This window comes from Oryzias melastigma, linkage group LG5 (genome assembly GCF_002922805.2).
Source record: "Oryzias melastigma strain HK-1 linkage group LG5, ASM292280v2, whole genome shotgun sequence".
NCBI lineage: Eukaryota > Metazoa > Chordata > Actinopteri > Beloniformes > Adrianichthyidae > Oryzias > Oryzias melastigma.
In genome coordinates, this window is record NC_050516.1 from 15,245,418 (window position 1) to 15,270,506 (window position 25,089).

A 25,089-nucleotide genomic window follows, 5' to 3' on the forward strand; every position below is an offset into this window, starting at 1 on the left:
GTGTGTATGAGTGACCCTCCTCACAGTGTCGGCTGTTCTGTGGTTCGAAGCTGTTAAAAAAATGACAGTAAAATTGTTGACACCAGCTGGTCTCCATGGCCTGCGTGTGCGCTTCTTACTCCAATCATTACTCCAATCACGAGGAATCATACAATGTATGGGACACAAGTGTTGTCTGGATTTAATCTGCCAGTACTCTGTGGCTCTGCTCCCACCTAAATCGCTACAATATATTTCCTTCCAACAATTTAAATAATTATCAAAACATTTTTGAAAAAGCGCCACTGAGCCGCAAGGGAGTGCTTGAAGAGCCGCATGCGGCTCCGGAGCCGCAGGTTGCCGACCCCCGGTCTAGCCCAAGGACACTTCAACAAGTAGACAATGTGATCAAAGTTTGTCTGCTCCATCTCTGTATCAGAGTTGTCCCTAAATTTAATGAAGTAACAAGTGATCCCATGAATGTTTTTGCCCTCCACCAGCGACAGGAAGTAGCTGGAGTGTGTACATGGAGCTAGTGGAAACATAATTACTGTATATATTTTTATAAGAATAAAAGTGTTTTATGCAAATTTGAACTGAAACTAATTTCACATTCAGTTTATGGCCGTGAACACAGGAGTGAGTGGAAAACCTCCAGCTCTTGTCTTTTCATTCTAGTCTATTTTAAAGCTCCTACAACATTTTGGATGTTTAATATCCCCCTGCAGGACCAGAAAGAACAAAACATGGGGGCTCCCTGACAAAACTGCACACCATTTAATCCACCACATTACAGCAGCGCAACACTGGCACTGGTTCTTGCTATCTGATTGTACGTGTGAATAACTTTACTCTCTGGTTCATCTCTCCTCAGGTAGTCTTTAATAAATCACAGAAATGGATAGTGGCAGCCAGTTGGCATTTATTACATCGGCTGCCAAGCTGTTAGTGGCAGCAAACTTACATTTTCTTCTTTTATGATCTTTTTTAAAGAATGAGGGTATACCTTACAAAAGTAGAGGAATGATCTTGACATCCAACCTAAGTCTGTTCACTGAAAGTTACAGTGATTTAATAAAAGTGCTCAAAGTATTTTTTAAACGATCGTGAATACTATTTTTTGGTAAAATTCAGCTTATTGCCATTTGAGAATCACCCTTTTATGGTACGCTCAGAGCATAAGCTGTGCTGAACTGTGGAGCAGAAAGTGTTATTTATTCAAATAAACCTTTATTTGAGCATATTTGTATTTTTATCTGGAAAAAAATAAAAGATTGGAGTCTAAATAATTGAAAAAAAAGCAAAATTATTTTAGGAAAAGTGTAAATGATGTGATTTTTTTTTTTTTTTAATTTTATTTTTTTTCTGTGGAAACACTCACAAAAAAATCAACACATTCTCATTCCCAAGTCGCCACATTTTGGCATTTGGTTAAGGACCCCTCCGCGTCACTTTTTTATGTTTTGGGTGTCCCAAACTAATCTTGTTTTGATGTGCTGGTTGTTCTAATTAAATCAGGTGTTCTGTTGTTTTGTCGGACGCAGACCGAACCTCGGGACTCAGCCGGTACCGGTACTCTAACCCAGTACCTTAACCCTTGTCTGCATCTGGCACTGTGTCTGGAACTGGTACAGCATCCGGAACTGATCTTTGTCCAGTACCGATCCGGATTCGGTGCTGGGTTAAGGTTGGGGTTAGGACACCAGTGCAATCCAAGTCCTGGTACCGGTTTGCGACCCAGAGTTTGGGGGATCTTGCTTTAATTTGAACAGCCAGCACGTTAAAAAGCTCAAAATGTAAATTTTTGACGCGGAGGTTCCTTAAACGTGCACCAATATGTGAGGACTTGGGAAAGAGAATGTGTTGGAAAAAACAGTCAGATATTGTACAACTTTCATGATAGAAACTTTCTAACAGAGATGGGAGAGATGCCAGCACACCCTGCTGTTCTGAAACCTGTTGGTGCATCAAGATATAAAACATTTTGAAAAACAAAACTGGAGGAGGCAGAATTCAAAAACTGTATATCTCTTTTCAGAAAGATGAGTTGTTGCATTGATGTTGTCAGTTTGTAAATGTTAAAGGGCACAAAGTTTTTATAGTGAATTCAGCAAAATCTCTTCTGAAATTGTTGTTTTCACTATCATCCCTTCTTTCTGTGAGCTCTCATGGTTTTCTGTTAACACTGGATTGCATTCAGTGTGGACTTCAGGTGTTTCATCTCATTTTTATTTTTACCTCTTTACTGTTCTTAATATATATGTAACATTTTCTAGTTGCTCTGTCAGGTTTGCTTGTGTAATTAAAATCAAGGTAATACGCATCAAAAAGACAGGAAATTAACCTTGAAAGGAGACGTAACCAGCTTTATGTTATGTGAGCACAGCATAAATTTGATCAAATTAAAAGTTTTTTATCAGGACTATATTTGTTAACTGAAGGGATTAGAGAAGATACTACACCAAAAAAAGATGTTTTAAAATCCAATTTTGGTCAAAAACCTCTGCTTTTTGTAAAATAAATAAGCAAAATTGCTCATTTTTAAAAGACAAATGAAAAAAGATCTTAAAGATCATCATTTACCATGATGTTGCAAAAGGGATTTTTTGGACAAATGCAGATGACAATGTAAACAATGTTCATGTCCCAGCATGTTATATTTAACACTTTAAAACCAGAGCAATCTTTTTAATTTATTTTTTAAGTACATAAAATGTTGAAAGTTAGTTATAATAATATACGGAAAGTCCAGTAAGAATCAGCCACATGTGACAACATTTTTTGTATTATTTTCTCAAACAACCAGCCAATAGGATCATTCAGCGTATGTGACATCATCATAATGACTGAAAAGTGACATTTCAAAGCTGCACCATAAACTTAACCAAATTATGCTAAACCATGTCCTGCAGTCTAACATATAAAGTCACTGCTTTGATGCCACCCCCCCCCCCTCCAAAAAAAAANAAAACCCAACTCTGATTGAAAAGAACAAAAGCCATGAGAAAACTCTAAAAATCCAATGTAACTGTGTAAAGCCAGATGGTCAAAGAGTGGGGGATTAATATTAATACTCATGCATGAGCACGTATGTGCACTCACACACACACACCTCGCTTTAAACAATGGCTGTAATTGTCCTAAAGGATTACCAGTTTGACATCCTGATTCTCATCACAATGGGTCATCCTCCTTAGTCGTCATCCAACAATTAATGTTTGCTGTTTTTTTTTTTATTATTTAATTAGAAAAGTCTAATTTTAAGCAGAAACTTTTTTGTTTTTTTTTACAGAAAGAGTATTTTAAAAAAATATCTGGTTTTGATTTTTTAAACATATTTATTATTATTTCAACTCCAGAGTAACTAGGGACCAAAATCCAAATTCTCAGTCGTATCGAGGACCACAAGCAGCAGCTCAGTCAGCACACGAGCAGATGTGAATATTCACATTTCCTCAGCACTAAAAAAGTCACACTTCAGCTGTAAATCGCTGTCACTGCGGTGAGCTCCTCGTCAGCAAATGATTTGTAATGTGGGAATGAGAGCAGCAGCGGCGGCGGCAGCAGCGAGCGTGGCCTGCATCAGCTTCAGAGGGGAGAAGCCTGCTCTGTCAATCGTTTTAAGTCTGCTGGCAGGAAGTTGCAGCGTCGCTGTCAAACAAGCATTACTGCGATTCAGGACGATTCCTGTCAAACTGTCACCCCCGGCTGAGTTTAATTCTCCATCTCTGATCACCTCTTCGGGGGGTGACAGTATCTCTCAGATTTTTTGTGGCGAGGGGGGGGGCGCTTGATTTAAACCGGAACTTTTTGGTGACAAATGACATACTGGTGGAAGCTGCTGCATTCAGAGGTTTTAGGTCCCACTTCTTTTATGAATTGTATATTGTCAGAACTGATCTTTTTGGCAGCTGATTAAAGTGTCGGATATTTTTTTACATTTTATCATTTCAACAGCGGGCTGTCAGCGTACATCTGCTGTTATGCTACGGTCACACCGCCGTCAGGAATGTGCGTTCAAACGACCACTTTCAATGAAAAGACTATGTAAATGCACATTTTGGGCTTTTGAATTCAAAACGCTCACATTCACATTTTGCTACACTTGTTTATAAGTCTGCTTTTGGGCTCTTGTGGGGCCATTAAATGCACTTCAAAAGTTCGACCTGTAGAACTTTGATCAATCAGGGACTCAGATTTGATAGTGACGTTTGGGTAGCGTCCTTTTCATTCACAGAAGTGCCAACAATTTGAAACATGATCATGGAAGAGAAATGAACAATCTCAGTTTGTGCTCGGCTGGAACTAAATGACACCAAGTTTTTCTTATATCAGAATAGAGGTGTGAAAGAAAAACTCTGGAGGAAGATTTACAAGATTTGCACCAAAAATCTTCTAGTAGTAGCAGAAATCCAGTGAACAAACTAAAGGCGTGTTTAAGGATTGTTTCTGATGAGACCAGAGATTATTAGATCGTACTATTGACAGATTCAGTGTGCAACAAAAAAGCAAAAGGGACGAGGCTTATTCCAAATATTTACGTAAATATGGAATACATTCACATGATTGAGACTACTGAATCCATGTGAAGATTTTGCACCTTTTGCATAAAATAATTTTGTGCACATCTGCGTGTATTTCTTAAAGTTGTCTTATTTTCTATCTGAGTTTACTTTTTTAATCAGAATGCATCGGAATGTCTTGACAATGTGGAAGTAAGTGAGCTGGGGAACAGTCTGTCTCTAGTGGAAGCTTCTGAATACATTATTACTCAAATGTGAAATAAATTTACCTGAAGTAACAGGAGGGCTGTGAGGGTGCAGGGTGAGAACACGCATATACATAGAAGTTTTATTCACATTTCATGTGTTTTAAATTAAAAAAAAAGAAAAAAAAAGCTTTTAAATTGAATATGACACCAATAAACATGCCAGCAGAAGCTTAATATTTAATATTTGAAGAGAACATAGCATTCAATACAAAGGAAAATCTTAATAAGTACACCTTCCCCCTCAGGTAAAGACAGCTTCATATTCATATTTCTTTAATTTTTAGACAACCCTGTACAATATGTTGATTAAAGAAAAGCATAGAACAACAACAAAAATAATAAGAAAGTGCTTTATCCTACCTACTTACAGAATAGGGGGGCACATATGGCAACATTGAATAAAAAAACAATGATATGATGAACAGAAACAGTTTAAAGCTCCATTCCAATCCTTTGTAATCTACTATAAAATAATTCTCAGTGGTATTTTAAGTACGAATATACCATTTTGAGACAAAAATCAATAAAAATATGTCGTTTTCTAGAACATAGTTTCTGCAGAGCAGCAGCAGTTCTTTAGAAATTTGCCTCTGAGTTGTGGGTGGGGACGTACATCTTTATCGAACTGCTTTTTGTCTGATCCTGAAATACAATGATTTGAACAAACAAATACTGAGAAACACAATTTTAACCATTATTTTCTTTACATATATCCTCCAATCATGAGAAAAATGCCAAAAGAACATTTTAAAAACACCCAAAACATGATTTTCATTGGAGTGGGTCTTTGACCAGGATAAAACAGTGGCAGACATTTTAAAAAATGTGTGACATTTGTAGGTTTGCTATGATTTCACCCATCTATCTACAGTTCATCCTAAAGTGGCTCAATTCTCCAGTCTGTGCTGCTGCTCCGTATTTGTAAACCATGCTGTTCTTTGACCTACAGGTTGCTCTGGCAGAGGTTAGATTTAGGTTTTGGCTCATTATTCCGGCCTACTAGACACATTTCAGAGGAATTGAATGGAGCTGTGATATAGCAAGCATCTCACTCTACCACTGGATCCACAAAACCACAATGTTTCCTTCTATGTCTGCAGACCCATTTTTTCATGTATGATTTTAAGGCTATGGGGGAAACTTCCTGCGACCTTTGCTGATTCAACCCTTGCTAAATTAGACCGAACTGCACAGTTTTCGGTAAAAAAATACCCAGAAAAAGTTGGGGGTTCTGAAACACTTGGAGTATACATTATGTCTACAAAAATAGTAACTAATGTGATGCAGACTAACACAAAAAACTGGTTGATGATGAGATCAACTGCCTTGCATGGTAGTTGTCAAGAGTCAGTTTTGTAGGGAGGAAAGGCTTGCAGCAGAAGTGTCGTTGAAGATGTGCAACGCGTACTTGCAAACAACGAAGGACTTCGGTCTCTTCAACACACACAATAAGCAGCTTCTCTTCTTGGAAAACAAATGAAAATTAAATCCAAGATTGAATTGATTCCACACTTGTTTTTTATTGGATTTGCAAGCACAGATCAAATTGACCTATACAAATTCAATCAGCAAATACAAATCCATCCTGCAAATCTGAGTGGACGAATCAATACAGCAGGACCGTTTGTCTGAATATCATTTTGAAATGTTTGACTCAACATTTCAATTTATCAAATTAAAACCAGGACGTGGTGGTGACATAGAGGTCGTTCTGATCAGATAACAGTACTTTTCCTCTCTGACTGATTAGCTGTTTAATAATTGTTCCTTTAGAGGAAAACTGAAGTATGAGTTAGCTAAACTTTCAGAAGCCCCAGATGTTTACAAGTGAAAACATTTAGGTTGGTTGTACATTATGCAAAAAATAAACAGGAAACCTTCAAATCATACTGAAATTTCTTACACTTTGATTCAAAGCAAAATAAAAAAGTCTATTACGTCTTAAACACATTTTAACCTTTAAATGGGCACTCATTCCCTTTGGGGAACGTGAGGATTTCTGCTACAAAAAAAAAAAAAATACCTCATGGATCCATTTCATCACTTTTTTAAAGATGCTGCTGCCAAATAATATATATTTTTTTAAAATATGTATTTGTGGAAAATCAATCCAAAGACTCATAAGTTCCTTCTACAGGTACACATTTTATCTTTATTTTATAAGTGTCATTTATACCTAAAAGTCCATCAAAAACAAACTATTCTTTGAGCTGAACTGCAACTTCTGTACAATTTGGAAATAGATCATTATTGATTTGGCTTTTCATAAGTCATGAAACCTTTACATGGGAGAATGGTGGAACTAATGATATTTGGATGCTTAGAGCAATCCTCATTGATATTAAATGCTTCAAGGAACTTCCCTCTGTTCTTATTCAGTTTTTGTGTTAAAAGCCACAAAACATAACATATAGCAGTAAGTAAATACATAATACCAATTTTTCTCGTGTGGAATAAAAGGATGGAGAAACACCAAGCTTTCCCTGGAACTGCTGTTAATTTTAACTGAGCAAAAACAAATCTGAGGTACAGAAGTGGATGAAGTTGCTGCATATTCTCTAATAAAACAAACCGGAGCTCTAAACAAAAACTGCAGCCTGACAAAGCTGAATTGAGATAGAATTTTGCAGCTCACAAAGGAGCTTGTAAACATTGTTATTTCCATAAAACTCGGCCTGAGCTCACAGGGCTGCAGCCTGGATGTGCGCACAAGTACATACAGAAGAGCTGTGTGGAATAAAATGTAGAGAAGTGAAGGCTAGACGCTGCGGCCTCCAGTACTGAACAGTGGAAAATGTTTGCAATAAGATTTGGGTTTACTAAAAATTATATATATTTTTTCATTTCCTTTGATGATTTAATTGTTAATTTTTTTTTAATTCACATATTTTATGTTATTTTTTTAAATATCTTTGTTTCTGCTAATTTTTTTATAAACTTTTCCCATTTATTCTTCATTTCTACCCACTAATTCAATCACCCACACATAAGTACGCCTTTCCTCTGGTGAGTTATCCCCCACAGACACATACTCTATTACCCAAGATGCACTGTCCCACTGTGCGCCGGCCTTTTCATTGGCTAATAAAACAAACCTGAGCTTTATGGCTCTACCGATTCCCAACACATCAACCACAGAGAGCAAGAAAGACAAACGGAGGCTATGGGGAAAGAAAAAAAAAAAAAAGTGAAATAGTGGTGAGACGGCAGGGAAGGAATCAAAAAGCATTGGATAAAAGGCTTAGAAAGACAAAATGCCATTAAATAAGTAATACAATCAAAAAAAGATGGTCTATTTTTCAACCTAGACAGCGAGAACAAAAATGGAAGCGAATGTGGAAAAAAGATGAGGAGAATGGCTCATCAAAATTCAGAAAGCTATTCACAAGTTGTAAAATAACAGCCATTGATGTGCAAACCCAAACTGCGGCATTGATGAAATAGATGATATTTTATTGTTCTAGCCCCTAAGTCCCAGCCTGTATAAATAGCTATTGATTCTAGATGTTTTATTCAGTCGGCTCGGCCAACTTTCAAGCCGAGCAGAAGTCAGCTGTTTGAGAAGCCTCCCGCTCTGGTGGAGTTTCTCTGCTGCATTTTTTTTTCTCTCTTATTGGGTCAAGATTTCATTTTTACTTTAAACAGAAACACATTTTAAATTGAAATATGGGAGGAAGTTTATGTTTAAGAAAGCCATATTTTATCTGTTTCAATCAGTTTAGTAGAAGGCTGTATTTTGTGAGATTTGAATTTTCACATATCCCGATGTGAAGAAGAAAGCTCTTTACTTTTGTTGTGATCACTGCTCATACAAAAACACAGTGAATTAAGGTGCAGACTTTCCACATCTGCACACTTTTTATCCATCATCTTCTCCACCTTGCCCCATGTCTCTCCCTTTGTATCATTTTGTAAGTGACTCACACACATCAGCACAAACAGTCACACATTCACACATCGGCATTCCAGCCTGCAGGCCTGGTCGAAGCGAGGCGCCCAGCTGTCAGTGCTTTTCACTCCGGTCTGTTAATGGAGCGACAAGGGCCGCCTGACGTCCATGAGTGCGAAGAGCTGTGATGCTCCTCCTGCTGTTTTGCGCGCACACCCGCACACAAACTCCCAGCAACGCATTCTGTGCAACATCCATCTGCATCACTGGTTACGACTCTCCTCCTTTTTGCTTTCCTATTTTTTTTCTGCCTCATTCTCTCCACTATCATTTTTCTTCACCTGGATCAATGTTTTGTCACTTTCTTTGTGTCTGCCTTTTTACACTCTTTATTTTGTTCACTCAGATGCACCTTTTAAGAAACTGGGCTTGTAATCTAAATTGCACTCTATTTTCTTTAATTTGTTTTTAGTTAGAAGCGTGTGAACTTTACCAAAACATCAGATAATGAATCTCCTGCTACACCCCTTCAGTCACATTAAATCAAACCGTGCACACAGAGTTGGTAATGTTTTATACTAGCTGTGTAATCCCTTATTTAAATAAAGCTCATAAGATAGCAAATCAGAAACATGTACAAAGACCTCTATTTTGATCTAAATGTTGTAAAGTATATTGGTTAGTTCAACAATGGTGGATAATTTACAATAAATTCATTTAAATTTGAGTTTTTTACCATATTACTTTTTTGAAGCCTTTTTGCACAAGGGGGTTGCTGCTAAATTTTTCTGTACCTGTACGACAACGATTAAGCTATTCTATTCTATTCTATTCTATTCTATTCTATTCTATTCTATTCTATTCTATTCTATTCTATTCTATTCTATTCTATTCTATTCCATCCTATTTAAAAAAAAGCAGACATAAACCACATTTCCATCATGACTGTCTCATTAACAGAAGTTTTGATGAGGAACAATATTCAGCAAATATTAAACAATTAAGAATTATTGTTATACTGTTCATTTTAATTGTATTTTATTTCTGCTTCATTGTTTTAACTGTATATATGCCCTTTGGCCCAGAACTTTATTGAAAAAGAGATCTCATCTCAATGGGATTTCTTGGTAAAATAAAGGTAAAATAAAACAAAATAAACAACAAAAACACAAGACCCATTTAAATCATCTTTTAGGATCTTTTAAAATCCTTTCTAGTGGTCTTTAATTTTGATACCAATTTTAGAAAAAAATAATAAATGCAAAATGCGTCATTTTCTAGTACATAATTTCTGCAGAGCGGCAGTAGCTCTTTACAAATTCCCCTCTGAGTTGTGGGCAGTAGTGTCAGTGAGGAGCAACCACGCCCCCCTTTTACTCAGTGTTACTGAGAGCTCGGAGCAGGGAGCCCATGGCCCAGCCAGCGTGTTTTCTATGTTTTGTGTGCTCCTGATTCACAACAATCTAATTAAGGGAATACTCAGAAATGACATTTTGAGCTCATTTTCTTTATATGTGTAGGCCGTTATAAGAAAAATGGAACAACAACATATTTTCATCAGATTAGATGTTTAAACACTTTGCTCAGACAGAAGATCTTCAGATATTGTTGTGCATCATGAGAGTTCCATGATGCCGAAAACAAAAGATATCGACTTTTTGACCTAATTGTCTCCATTAAGTTCTAAAAATACCTAGGATCTCCACCAACCAATGTAGGAAAAGCAACAACAAAAATATGTACTGTATACACAAACCATTATTTTTCTCTGGGAAACAAAAGAATGTTTCGTGAAACGTAGATTTTAAGGTCACTAATCTATTAAGTAAATGCAGAGTCAAAGACCTTAAAAGCATGAATACAAAATGAATTGAATTATGAGAAGTAAAGACAATAAACTTAATTGTTTCTGACTGTTTAAAATTTTGGAGACACAGACCTTTTTTTTAATTGACTAATTTTCTGCAAATAAATAGAAAAAGGAATACAAGAAATTAAGAAAGAGAAGAAAGAAAAATCTGATTTTAGTTACTTATTTCATGTTCTTTTGGAATTGGGGGTCAAATGTTGTCAATTAAATAACATATCTTTGAAAATGGATATAAGACCTTAAAAGATGGAGGTCTGGATTGCACATACAGTCATTTAAGAAGCACTGAACAACACTTTTTCTGTTTTTCAGAGTAATAGTTTGACTGCAAAACATGCATTCTTTCACGTTTGTTTAGATGGATGTAATCTCTGAAGTGCAAATGGATGAGGGTTTGTGAGATCATTCCAATGATTAAGTGTTCATTGTATTTTCATGTGACAGTCTGCCCCTTCAATGCTGTTGACTGTTTTAAAAATGCACAACCTGAGCTCCAGCAAATTCCCCAAACAAAATTCCTGTCCTAAACAAACGGTGTTCCATTTATCATGTTTGGAAAGCTGTTGAAACGAAGAAATAAAACCCTTAAGTTCAGGAAAAGATAAATCATTTCACCGATGCCGCACGACACGCTTTTATTAAAGCTTTTATTCACTTTTAATTTTGTATTCTCTCAACCCAACTGTTTGTTTCCACTCATACATCACCTTGAAACTTGAGACATAAACGGATTTCTGAGCCCAGAAACTTCCACAAAGTGTGGAAACATGTTTGCAGTGAGAGGTGCCATTAATGTGCTTCTCTCCCATCAGTCAATACTCCTTTGTGCTGACTGTCGTTCACAATGACAGCTGTCCTCCAGTGCTCGAGCGGGCATGCATGTGTGTGCTCATGTGTGCAGTCATTGATGGTTTAAAGTGTGGAAACTTGCCAGCAGCAACACCCAGACATGCATTGACGGCTGTTTTCAAAAGAGTTATTGAAGTCCTTCAGCCGGTTTAGTGGCTCTGGGTCAATTTACTCAATTTTCCCCCCGTCTCAGAATGGAGATCATGCGGAGGCACACAGACCTGTTGCAAAGAGCCAACAGCACTTCAGCTCAGGAATTGATCACCATGAAGTTTAACAGACAATTTAATAACTGACACTCAATTTTGGGGATTCGCTTTGATGTGACAGTTGTCGTGGCTGGAGGTCAAACTCTAAAAGTGCTTGTTGTGGTGGAGCGATAAATAAAAAAAGTAATAAATCTATTAGATATGTTGTTTTGTTTTTACTACAGTGTGACATACAGCATCTTTACGAACAAGGACAAACACCTGGATTTGAACGTTATGGATATTTACAGCGATGAAATGATAGCAAACTAATCAGAAAGGCAGATATTGAAGTTCCGTTCATTAGGAAAATTTTGCATAATTGATCAGTTGAGTGGGAAATGTGTAGTCGGAAACAAATCATTAAAAATGATCAAAATGCAATCCTATTTATTTATTTTCATTTTATAGCTTATAATTTAATTATTTATTTGAAGTTAAAAGGTCACTTCACAGCATTAGATCCATTTAACATATAATTGGCTGCAGTGATGCATATTGAAAGACCAAATTTTGAAGAACCATTTAGTACATATTTAGCTAAAATTTGCTAAATACTATTTGTTATTATTATGGAAAGTAATTGTAGCACACCTAACTTTTGTGTGTGTGATGCTACGATATGCTCAGCTTTTTGTCATCACAAGTTTAACTTGTTCTCCTTCTTCTGCCTCCAGATAACCTACAAGGCGCTGAGCTCGCTGGACCCCAGTGCTGATCTGACCACCCAGAGGGGCCGTGTGTTTAAGCTGAGGAACGAGACCCACCACATGTTTGTTGGCCTGTACCCCGGAACCACCTACTTCTTCACCCTCAAAGCCTCTACCAACAAAGGCTTCGGCCCACCTGTCACAAATCGGATCAGTACCAAGATAGCAGGTACTTGTTTGTTTCGATTGGCTTTTTGTGTTTGAGAATACATGATGCACCTTTTTATTTCTGGTGACATGTAACCACCAAAAGCTTTAAACAGTCGGTAGGAACAGTCGACCTGCTGCTGATTTGACACTTTCTCCACGAATGTTTGCTCCAGTCTTTCCTTTTGGCTTGTATCTTCTTTACATTTTCAATTTTGCTGATATCTTTCTCATCAGTGCACAAAAAAGTCATAGAAAAACTGTTTTTTTTTTTTTTTTTTTACACATTGATATATTAAGAAATTAATTAGTGCTCCACAAGAAATAACACATTCCTTCCCACTTTAAGAAAGTTTTTTTTTTTTATTCAATAATGAATCTATTCTATCTGTTTTAATAATCACTATCCACACAGATGATTGTTAATAGTGAAAAAAAATCCTTAACATTTAGATAATTGGTGAGTTATTGTTTCCATGTAATATAAAAAGCAGCAACCAGAAAAAGAGGAGCAGTTGCTTCCCTGACCGTGTCTGACAACAGTAGGAAGCTAACACGTCATGGAGGCCAAAATAAATAAAGGGAAAATAAAAAAATGTAGTCAAGTTTTTTTTTTTCTGTTTTGAACAACATCTGAGCAAAATTTTGAAGCTGAGAGTTTCCTGTCACAGATCTGTCAAAGTCAAAGTCATGATGTGAGGGTGGAATGTCTAAGATGGCTACTGGCCTCAGAAAAAGTGGAGAATTTCATTGTGCGATTAATCTTCTCCAAAAAAATATTTCGCTTTCATATTAAAACAAAAATAAACACAAACTTGTGACATTTTTAGCTATTTAACAACAAATAATCCCAAAAAAACACTGATAACATTGACTATTAACTACCAATGTCTGTTTTCTGTGCACGAGGACCTTAGAATTCTTAATGAAATATGCAGCAGGCTATAAAAAAATAGCACAGATCTCAAAATACAACAGAAGACTGTTTTAATGAAGTCCAAAGGAACTTGTTGCAGTTACTAGCAAGGAAACTATTAAGTGACTTACAGAACCACTTCAAATTTGATTTCTTACTCTTTGCACATGCAAACTTTAAAAAGCATGCATAATAATCTAAAACAATAATAATTGTATATTTAAAAAATAAGATAACAGTAATTAATTATTTATGTATTTCTAAGAAATGCTCATACATACATAGAAAACAAAGAAAAATCTATAATTCTTTTTGTATTTAAATTGGAGTTCCTGCACATCTCATAAACTGAATAATCTAAATTTTATTCTAATAAACTTTAAAGTACAAAGCTTTGGACTTGTAAAAGTCTACAGCCTTGCATGTCATAAATGTGTAAAAATGCTGACTTTTCTGTCAACACGTCCAGTGATTTTTTTCCAACTTGACCTTTCCTCTGAGCCTCCTTTTCTGCTCCATCCGACTAATCTTAACAACATGTTGCTAAGAGTAGAAAAAACACATTCTTTCCGCACACCATAGCAGATATGTCTCCCTCCAAATGTCACGCCATCCCTAATCTTCATTATCTCATTCAGGGTCCAAAGGATGCAGAGATTTAAATTAAATGCTTCAGACAGACAGAGATGGATGAACCGGGGAGGGAAAAGGGGGTAAAAAAAAGAGTGCTTGGAGTCACATTAATAACCTAAATGTTGTGTCAGTCACGAAAAAGAAGTGTTGGTGTTTTACTCAAACAGGCATTTATCCAGCACCTTTAACATGACAGCGTGGCAGATGGGAAATGTTGCTCTTTTGATGGCCTGATAAGATCACTGATGTCAAGATATGAGACCATGCTGTCAAAGTACAAAGCATGGAGTCCCCTGTTAGTAAAAGCTGAGATTCACATAATGAATATCTATTAGTATAAGTAAGTTTAAACTTCTATAAGCAAAGAAAAATCTGTTATTTTATTTCAAAATATGTTTAGCTAAGCCAAGTCGAACCAACATTTGTCATATTTTCTGTGTCACAAACAGTATTTGGGTAATATCCTGTGCTGAACTGAGTTTAACATTGAATCTTATTCTAAAATTCCACAAACATCTTGTTTCAGCCCCGATGATGCCAGAGTATGACTCTGAAAGTCCACTCAATGAAACAGAGACGACCATCACCATCCTCCTGAAGCCTGCACAGTCCCGCGGAGCACCCATCAGGTACCCTCTATTCAGCACTCGTTACTTTTCTATTCTTTTCTCCCATTTTTCAATTTCAAAATGTTTTTCTGCTTGTAGCTTCTTCCTCTTATTCCTTCATCCATCCTCTCACTTGTATTCACATTTCTCTTGTCTTGCTCATGGAGCACCTTAAGGGGCTATTAAAGTCACTCACACATATAAATCCAATTTACTTGCAGAGGATCCAAGAAAACGAGACCCCCCTAAACCCCTATATTTTTTTTATTTTTTATTTTTTTCTGTTTCAAACTTGTAACTCTGTAGAAATGGAGCACCAATGTGGTTCAAGTCTAACATTTATAGATAAACCAATAGGGTGATACTAATCTGAAACCTAAAAATATGAATAAATAAAAAATATAAAATTAGATCTAAAAAAAACAAGTGACGGAAACAGAAATGTCTAACAATGATTTGATTTGATAAAGTCAATCAAACCAACCTATATTCTTATAGCTTTTCAAGCACACATACAGTATACAATAAAAATGTGGCTACAGAGACCAATATGTTTTCTACAGAAGCTGTGAAACACCTAAAAAAATGACAATATGAAGAGAAATTAAGAGCTAAAAGGAAAAAAAAAAGGTTTGATCCCAATTTTTTTTTACATTTCCCTTCATTTATTTTCAAATTCTGCCATCATTCTTTGGGTCAGCTTAGTACTAAGTGCAAAAGACGTGTTGCAAAAGTGCTTTACAGGTCTCAAGCAGCAAGTTTGATTCTATAGAAAGTATCATAATGTTAGGAGTGTGGAGACCCTTTTTCTTAAAGCGATCTCAAAGATTTTACCAACAGTTGTTGTTATTATTATTATTATTATTATTATTATTATTATTATTATTATTATTATTATTATTATTATTATTATTATCATTACTATTATTCAACAACTATGTAAATTAAATGTAAATATTGCTATACTTGTTATATTAATGTCAGACTTCCAGAGTATTTTTTCATTTTTTATTTTCTTTTTTTTCACTAAAAGGCCATATTAATGTTTGCAAATTGTAATTCATAAAATAAGTTAAGATACTTGATCCAACTGGTAAAGATACATTGTTGACTGGTCATCCAAAATAAAATTCTCTCTTGTCTTTACTAAAAAAAAAAAAACTGTTCAAAACTTATATCCTTTTTTATTCATACTAAAGCTAATTAGAAAATGAATTTCAGTCTCTCAAATTATGCAGGACAATTCTCAGGTTTATGCTAAGTTTAGGTCAAGTTTTGAAAACCAGGATGCCTGACCACCATTGTAGCCACTCTTTGTCAACATAGTTAATAAAATAATATATGAGCATCTTCATCAACAACACGATTAATGTTCATTCAATTGGAGTCACAGTTTTCAGAGGCATGGTCACTTTCATCGTGGTCAATTTTAGTCATTTTATTTCAACTATACCCGTGACTACAGACGTCCAGCTGATTTATTTCTTGCTCTTTTCTGATATTTCCACTCAAAATATTTTTAATTAAAAGTTCACTTGGAACATGTGAACTCATCCATTTAATTGGCATGTAAGTGAACATTATTCTTTCTTGGCTTTAGGGAATTATAGCTCTGGCAGTTCTGCATTGGAACATGCATCATTTAAATTTGGCTTTTTGGAAATATTATTGTGAAATATGTGTGCACCAGTGGTCTTAGCGTTACATTTTAAAAACTTTATAACATTTATATTCATGTGAAAAATTTTTATTTTTAGTAAACTAAGATTACTGCTAATTATTTTGCCTCCACAAAATGTTAATTTATTAACAAATATGTGTTAAATAACATAAGTCAATTTTTCTGATTCTGTTTATTTATTCAGGAAAAATTCAAGCGTGTGCATTTTGGAAACTATGAGGAGCAATTTGCAAAATAACAACCCATAGAGAATATAAATGAATACAAGCCAGTCCAATCCTGAACAAATGCATGTAAAGGGAGTAAATTCAGAATGAGTAATTGTTCATTTGCAAGCCCCCAGCCTGAACTTAAACTTTTAAAACCAATCCAGATCTAATATGAATGAAATGAAATGAAATATCTCTCAATTTCAAAGCTATTAGGAGCTTTTAAAACATTCTTGAAGCTAAAAAGTAAATGTAAAATATAAAGGGGGAAGGAAATATAGTCTTTGAAACTGACCGATACTGTATTTGGGGAAAAAAGCAAGCAACCAAGCACACACACACCAACACACACAAATGATTCCCTGATCTCTTTTCCCTTCTTGGATTAGACTCCTGCTTCATCTGATGTGGAGTATCGAAAAGCATTTAATTTGAAATAGATAGTTCACCAGAAAGGCAGAAATGGCGCAGCGACTGACATCAAGAGAGCGAGAGAGACTGCTCTTTGGTCACCAGCAATTATTTTTTATAAAAGCTGCCAAACGGGAACTGAGGATAATTGGACGCAGCCCGTCTTTTTTGCAGAAACATACATTTCCCTAATTGCATATAATTGTGAAGTGAGTTCTTGGCGTGGAGGGTGGAGGTAATTGCAGCAGGCTGCTGAGCTCGTCCTGACCGCTAAAGAAGCCCTTAGCCATTCATGAAGCCTCTCAGAGCATAATGGAGACGTACAAAGATAGAGCTTCATTTAAGTTTATAAGTACACCTCTACATGTGTTTAAAAACAGACACACCAGCAATGCCCAGAGACAGAAGAGTACGTGCACTAAAAGAATTCATGGTTGAAGGGGACCAATCTGTACTCCCAAACAATCCACCATTATGTGTCCTCTTGAAACTTTCCTTCAAACCTTCACTTGGTTTGAAACTGTTCTGTTAAAGACTCATTCCAGTGGAAATTGTGTTTTTAACATGCTCTTGTGGCATTTCTGTCATGATGGAGGGCATATATAAAGAAAATCAAGAAAATTGTTGTGAATCAGGAGCAAACAAAAACTGTTGTGGGGAAAAAAAAAAAAAGAAAAACTTTTCAAAGTTACTTTGGCAAGCCACAAGCTCCCCTTCATTCTTATCATATAGAATAGACCCATGTTAAGTATTCTTTTTCTTCACCCGAGCTGGCGTCTGGCTCAAAATGTTAGCTTGTAGTGCTAATGTTAGCTTGGGGTTGTGAAGAGCTTTAAGCTAGCGGGTGAGAGTGTAAACAAAGGGTTGATGGGAAATTATCGCAGGCTTACTCCCCACCAACAATCCATAACTAAGAGTCCAATTTCTAAAGAACTACCTTGTTCTGCACAACTATGTCCTTGGAGAGGATGCAGATACTTTGGCCATATCTGAATTCTTCCCTAACCCCTATGGCTTCTTCCTGCCGCTACATTTAGCCCTCCAAACGGAGACACATGGAAAAATAGTGTTGTCAAATTCGAACTTTACTCCTATTTGTTGACTTCATCAATAGTCGCTGGTCAGCTATGTTAGCGCAGAACTGCTAGCGGATGGAAATACATGACAACATTGGTTTTATGACTTTGAAAAGGTTGTGCAAAAGCAAAAAGTCTTTACTTACATTTAAATATAAACTTATGTGTTTCAGCGTACTTTCAAGAAATGAGCCTCTCCTACACGGCACAGTGTGATGCTATTCAGACCCCTCACGGTGGAGGGTGCTGCAACCCTCCATGACGAGCGTTAGCCCTTAAAAAAGGATTTTGGACAATCCTACCCCTTCAAACTCCCCTGCTATAAGAGGGATAGGGAGGAGCTGTAGGGGAAGAATTTGGATTCTGCCTTTGATTTTGGTTAAAAAACGGTATGATCACAGTTAAAAGACCACTGGGAACACTTTTAAAATGGATCAAAACATTGTTAAAGTTGAACTTGAATCAATTTAATCAACTAATAAGAAAATGTAATCTTTTTTGACAAAAAAATGTATAACCAGTATAAATATCATTAATATCATGAATATCATTTAGATTAATTAGCTCATGACATGACCAAGATAGACAGTTTTAATACAAACAATCAACTAATTACCTTATTAGAAAAGTGAACTATGACACCATCAACTACACAGTAAAATAAGTAGAAAAAAAAAAAACTTGCATGAAATTAAAACTGAGTAAAAAAAGCAAAGTGCTACATAATTTCTTGCATGCCGTGCAGAACAGACTAATGCCCGTCTACTCAATTCAGCATGAACGAATGGAACAGAGAATAGCAAATGTTCTTGTGAATGAGGGAAATAATTGGACGGAGCACTTATCTCTGTAATTAACGTACAGATGTAGGTGGTTAATAGTCCAGTTATTATCTTATATGTAAAAGTAAACCAATGGGTGTTCTATCCCATTATTTCATTTGAGTTTTCATTTAAAACTTCAACTTAAATCTAGCTGGATTAAAAAAAAAAAGGAAAATTAATAAAAGTGTTTTTTTTTATGTGCAAAATACTAGTAACAGCTCTTTTTGACCAGTTGTAAATTTATTGTTGGACGTTTATTTTTCAAAGTTCCAAATCTACTAATTTACCTCTTTTATGCAAGATTATTACATTTCTCTAACATACATAAAGTAACATCCCACTATTGCTTTTCCAGCTCTTACCAGCTTGTGGTGAAAGAGGAGCGCAAGTCTAAAACCCGCCGAGCTGCCCCTGAAGCCCTCGAGTGTTTTTCTGCTCCGGTCAGCTTCCGCAATGCCTCCATCTTGGATTCACCGTATTACATCGCCGCTGACCTGCCGCCATCCAGCCTCACGGTGGTGCAGCCCTTCACAGTGGGGGACAACAAGAGCTATGGCGGTTTCTGGAATCCGCCACTGTCACCCGCCAAGAGCTACAGCATCTACTACCAGGCCATGAGTAGGGCTAATGGGGTGAGTCCAAATGCTACACAAGCACCTGTAATTTCACGGAAATGTTATTTCTGGGGATTATTTGTCAGCATGAGATACATTTAGAAGAAATCAATTGTTTTTCCATTTGTCTTAAATGCCCTCTTAGTCTGTGAAACAATGATTTGCCTTTATTCTTCACTTGCTGAATATTAATATCTCTCGAGTATTTTATTTTTCTTCTTTGCGTGTAATAGGGTGGAAAGTACAGGCTATCTAAAATGTGTGTGATCAAGTCCAAGACACTTAATGAGTCCTCTACCCATTTTATCCAGATGAGCTGGTTTTAAAAACCTCTGGTTCATAAAAAATAGAACCTTCGTGTTGCCAATTTCCTTTTTTCATGAACGTAAAGGATAATCTGACCAACTAAAAAACACTCCCACTTTTGTCCTCCCTTTAAGTTGCTCAAAAATTACATTTTCAGAACACTTGGAAATACAGCAACAGTTGTTTTAATTTTCTACTACAGTAACCACAGTAATTCAGTTTGGACAGGAAGGGTTTGGTAAGCTGGCTGATATTGTGATGTAATGCTCCCTCCAGACGGCAGATTTCCCACAATGCACTCACACAGAGCATGGCTAAGTGTGAGTTTTTGTGTATTGTTTAATTCTTGAATGCTTTACAGTTGTGCTCTCCACTTGTGTGTATTCCTGTGCTTTGTACATGTACTGACCCTAAATCTGGTCACTTCTGAGTTACTATTTGATTGGATCTCAGTCAATCCAATCAGCATGAGGTTTGTCCGGATCATGGAGTGGAAAATTGTGGGGGCTCGGTGGTGAAAAATAAACAGGAAACCAAGTGGACCTGTGCAGCCGCTGTAACCCAGATGATTTGATGAGGAAATCAGGCATGCAAAATAGACTCACATTACTGCAACTCATGAATATATTTATGTAGTCAGCCCATGCTCTCTATCCTGAGCAGGAACTGAACTTTTTAGAGGCTTGTTAGTTTAACTGAAAGACTATTTATATACTAGTCAGAGAATATTGGTTTTAGAAGACTTAAATAACAGTTTTATTCTGTACTTTGTAATAAAAAAAAAAAAATGGTACGATTGTTTTATTTAATGTAGTACACATTTTTTTAGCACGTTGACAAGGAAAGTTTGTTGACCAAAACAAAAATGAAGTTAAAGTACATGATCAGAAAATTTTATCATGTTGTGCAACGTTTTCTGATGTCAAAATGTTAAAGTATTTAACAATGTTTTAATTTACATCTTTAGTTTACATAGACGTTTTAGTTAATATACCATTAAAACTTGCTACAGCGTTGTTTGTGCAGTCCTACAATAATATGTTCAAAACCTACTCCAATGAAAATCATTTTTTTGGTGCTCTTAACATGTTCTTGTAGCCCTCTAAGCGGAGAGTTATGAAAAAATAGTGTCTTCAAATTCGGATGACACTAACCCTCGATGATGTCATCATTACTCGACGGTCATCTGAGCGGGTAGCTGCCCACACTTGGAGATAGATGACAACATTGGGGACATTTAAAACTTTAAAAAGTCATGCTAAAACAAAAAGTCTTTACTTACATTTAAATGTAAAGTTCTGTGTTTCAGAGCACGACCATGTGACTAAATTAGTTTATCTTGCGCAGCCCAGATAAACAAATTTCAGACGCCCCAACCCTCCAAAAGCCCCTAAAAGGCGTTGGGGTAGGGGAAGAATTCAGATTCCGCCAGGGTTAAACAAAGGGTTGATGGTAAATAAATGGAGGGTTACTTCCACGCCAACAGTCCCGACCACAACTTGGAGGCAAATTTCTGATGAACTCCCTCAGCTCTGCAGAAAATATATCTTAAAAAACCCACAGGATTTTTGATTTAGGCTAAAAACAGCATATTCATATTCAAAAGACCACTGGGAAGGATTTTTAAAAAGATAAAATATATTGGATTGGGACTTTAAGGATGCCATACAATGTTTTAAATCAATCAGATTTCAAATATAATTTCAAACATAACAGGGTGTTTGACGTTTTATAATGCTTAACAAAGCATTATTCTGGTTATATCAAGTGATGTCCAATGATCAGCAGTTGGGAAAACTAGGTACATTTCCATATTAACAGATTATGAATACAAAATGAGACAGAGTGCAGTTATTTCTAAACTATTCCAAGAATATAATTACAAATAGAGAAAGAGTTCTATTTGTGTTTTTCATAGATGTAATCAATACTTAAGAACAGATCCACGCCATGTCTTTTAGCTGGCATGCAGCAATTTTGAGAAAAAGAAATAAATAAGAAAAAAACAGACAAAATAACTAAATTTTAGTAAGGAGAAAAAAAAGTTGATAAAACGCAAATATAAAAATCTCCATAATCTTTAGAAATATGTGGTTTTCTTCTAGACCATTACATATTGTGGACTTTTCTACAGATTGATTATGAAGCAAAAACAATTATAAATTTTTTACAGCAAAACAAAATGCTTTGTGTTTAGTTTTAGCGCAGATTAAGAGTAAGAGCTGCAAAACTGGAAGCTGATAATCAAATTGAATCTATTCAAAGATCTTTTAAAAAACTTTATTAAACTTTTGGGGCTTTCAAAAAAAAGTTGCTCAGATGATCAATCGTGTCATATTTTAGAATTCCCTTTTTGCTGTAAATTGAATTGTTGTGGCAGGTGGGATATGTAACAACAAAATTTTGTCCATCAGGGATTTAAGTTATCTGCATTTGTCACGAAGTGCAGTAAATTGTTTCATTTGTTTGCTGCCAGTCATTTTGTAGGAGTAGGTGTTGCTTTCTTCTGCAGTGACTGATGCCTTACATGGAAAATAAACTCTTCATTTGCATTTTAGAAGACTGCCAGTTTGTGGCAGTTTGATGCCACAGCTGGAAGTCTATTTCTCTTTCTTAGTCTGACTTGGCTAAACCCTCAGCTGAATTCCACCTGTCCATCAACAAGATTGTCTTTCTTTCCTCTCCTTCTTTCACTTTCTGCCTCTCTGTCCCTCCATGGAACATTTAGATGGATTTATTATTTCTTTTTATCCTCCCACTCTGCTTCTCTTCATTGTTCTTCAGTGCGTTTATCTCTTTAAATTTTAAAGAAACATCTCTTTACATGTTTTTTTCTATCCTCTCTCAGTTTTTTATTTATTTATTTATTTTTTATCATTATTCTCAAATCACATACTTTGACAAATATGTATTTCTACCTGTCCCCTCATTCATCCCTAACCCCGATTTATTCATAACTGAAAGTGTTGTGCAAAATAATGCTATGATACGAGGATAGTTCATAAAATAATAATAATAATAAAGCAACATAACAATATAGAGAATATAGAATATACCTGGAGTGAGTAAATTGAGTGAAGTTGCGTATAAATCATGGTGTGACTGTAGATGGAGAAGAATTGTGACCCTTAAATGCTGTCGTCTTTGTGGACATGAACATTTATGGAAAAGATGTACCATGAAGGGATTTACACAAGATAATGTAATGCTTGATACCTCTTCTTCTTCTTCACCTTTCGGCTTATCCCATTTTGGGGTTGCCACAGCTAAACACCACCCACTGTTCTGCATCTGATTTGGCAGAGTTTTTACACCGGATGCCCTTCTTGACACAACCCTGTACTTGAAAGGCACGGAGACCCAGTTAGGCAGCAGTCTCACTTCATGAGTTGAAATGTTACTTTTCCCTTTCACTGTCATCTTTAGCCACAGTTCTAGTTCTCTGTTGCCACTTTCTATCCTGCCTCCATCTTTCTCCCCATCACATGGGATTAGCTTGATTTCACTGTCTTATCTCCCATCATTAGTGGTTACACAGCAACTATACACAAGTCACTGCTGGCAACAATTGTGTCTCCTTCAATGTTGTCTAATGTCACACAAAGGCACATTAGTGCTTGAAGCTACAAGTCAATGTTGGAGGAGAGAGAGTTTTTTTCCGGGATCGAGGCAAACAATTAATGTTTTGAATGGACTAAGGAAGACAGCATGAGACGGAAGTCAGTGTAACAAATAGCATGAACGATGAGAAAAAATATCTTTACTTTAGCAAATATGCTATTAAAAAATTGTATTGTATCTGCTTTGACTTTTCTGAAGAATGTTTGGGGATACAGTGGATAAAAAAATAGTCAATTTCTGACAGCTAAAACCATGGAAATACTGTATAATGAAAATATTGACTGCACAAAACAAATGATTGATTTAAGTTTGTAAGGAGCATTTTTCGATAAAATTACATATCTTGATACACATTTATTGTAATTTAGTTTAACCACCAAAAAATGGGATAAATGACAGTCTTTAAAAAGAGAGGGATCAGATATGGAACAGAAAATCTTCACTAATGACTATCAAAATTAGTGTGGTGTAGGACCAAAAAGTGGGTTGGTAGCAGAAACTTGATTTGGACTTAACACCTGACAAAGTTGAAGTAAAAACCAGTCATAAAAATGATTGACTGAAGACAACTTTGGTTATCAAATACATCCAGGTGAGACATAAGCAAAAAAAATATATTAAATCGGAGATTTTATATATTTAATATAAAACACTACTGAGATAGTACACAGGCTGTGTACTATCTCTTCGTATTTTTTAAAAGCTGAATTAAAGTTGTTTGAACCTAACATGAACTGTTCTCTCTTTAGGAAAAGGCATCATATTTTCTTGACCTATTAATCATTCCCAATCTATCAACCAATCTCACATTTTATTTTTTATTCTTTAAATATAATTTACCAAGTATGATTTTAAAAGGACAAAGTTTACTTATTTCAAAAAAGAAGAGACAAAACAAAAAAAAAGAAAATGAAAAAAATTAAACATTTTTTAATTAATTAATTTCTGTTAAGGAAAGATTTATTTTCTAGAGTTTTAGTAAATGTGTTGGAGGCTATTTAGGCAACGTGACACCAGTTGGCTGATTAAATTAAAGTGATTTTAACCTATTATCAGTCCCAGAAGAGTGCCATGAAACATCAGCTGTGGCATTAATGGACTCCAAGAGTAGAAATGTGTTCATGGGCTCCATCTGCACCATTACTTTGCCCTGAGACGGGGCAAAAGTGAATCAATCAATCTCTTAAATGTCCCATGCAGCCATTTGTTTTTAAACTCAATCGTTTTTACTTGAAAGTTTCAATCAAAGAAAAGCTTTACAAGGCATATGATGACACTTACTTGGATTTAAGCTTTCTTTAGATGGACTTGTAGATTTATCTGTAGATTTATGAATATAAAGATTTTTGGGTTGGTTTAAACATATTTCTTGTAAAAAAAAAAAAAAAAAGGAAAAAAGGAAAGACAACATAATCAAATGGAAGAAAAAAATATCCAACTAAATAATTTAATGAAACATTTGGTGACATTAAAAAAACGTTAAATTATAGAAAAATTAATGAATGATAGAAAAATCATTATTTTAATTATCATTATTAACATTTTACTGTATGTTTGACTATATTGTTTTAAAAGAGTAACTCCTGAAAATCAGCGTAACATTTTAAAGATTTTTTTTTTTGCTAAAATATCTTATACATTCAGATGTCAATTTCAAAATAATCAAGTAAAGGCGGGAGGAATATAGTGTTATTTTCACCAGAATTCCCACTTTTATCCACCTTCCC

General features: G+C 35.6%; 1 protein-coding gene across 12 annotated transcripts in view; it reads left to right on the forward strand.

Annotated features, from left to right (window-relative positions):
* ptprt (protein tyrosine phosphatase receptor type T) overlaps positions 1-25,089 on the forward strand; it is a 304,805-nt gene that overhangs the window by 152,738 nt on the left and 126,978 nt on the right. For all 12 annotated transcript variants that reach the window (XM_024269996.2, XM_024270001.2, XM_024269998.2 and 9 more), the window contains exons 12-14: positions 12,284-12,485; positions 14,539-14,641; positions 19,177-19,453. In XM_024269996.2, coding sequence (XP_024125764.1) covers positions 12,284-12,485; positions 14,539-14,641; positions 19,177-19,453 — 582 coding nt within the window. The remainder of the gene's footprint in view (positions 1-12,283; positions 12,486-14,538; positions 14,642-19,176; positions 19,454-25,089) is intronic.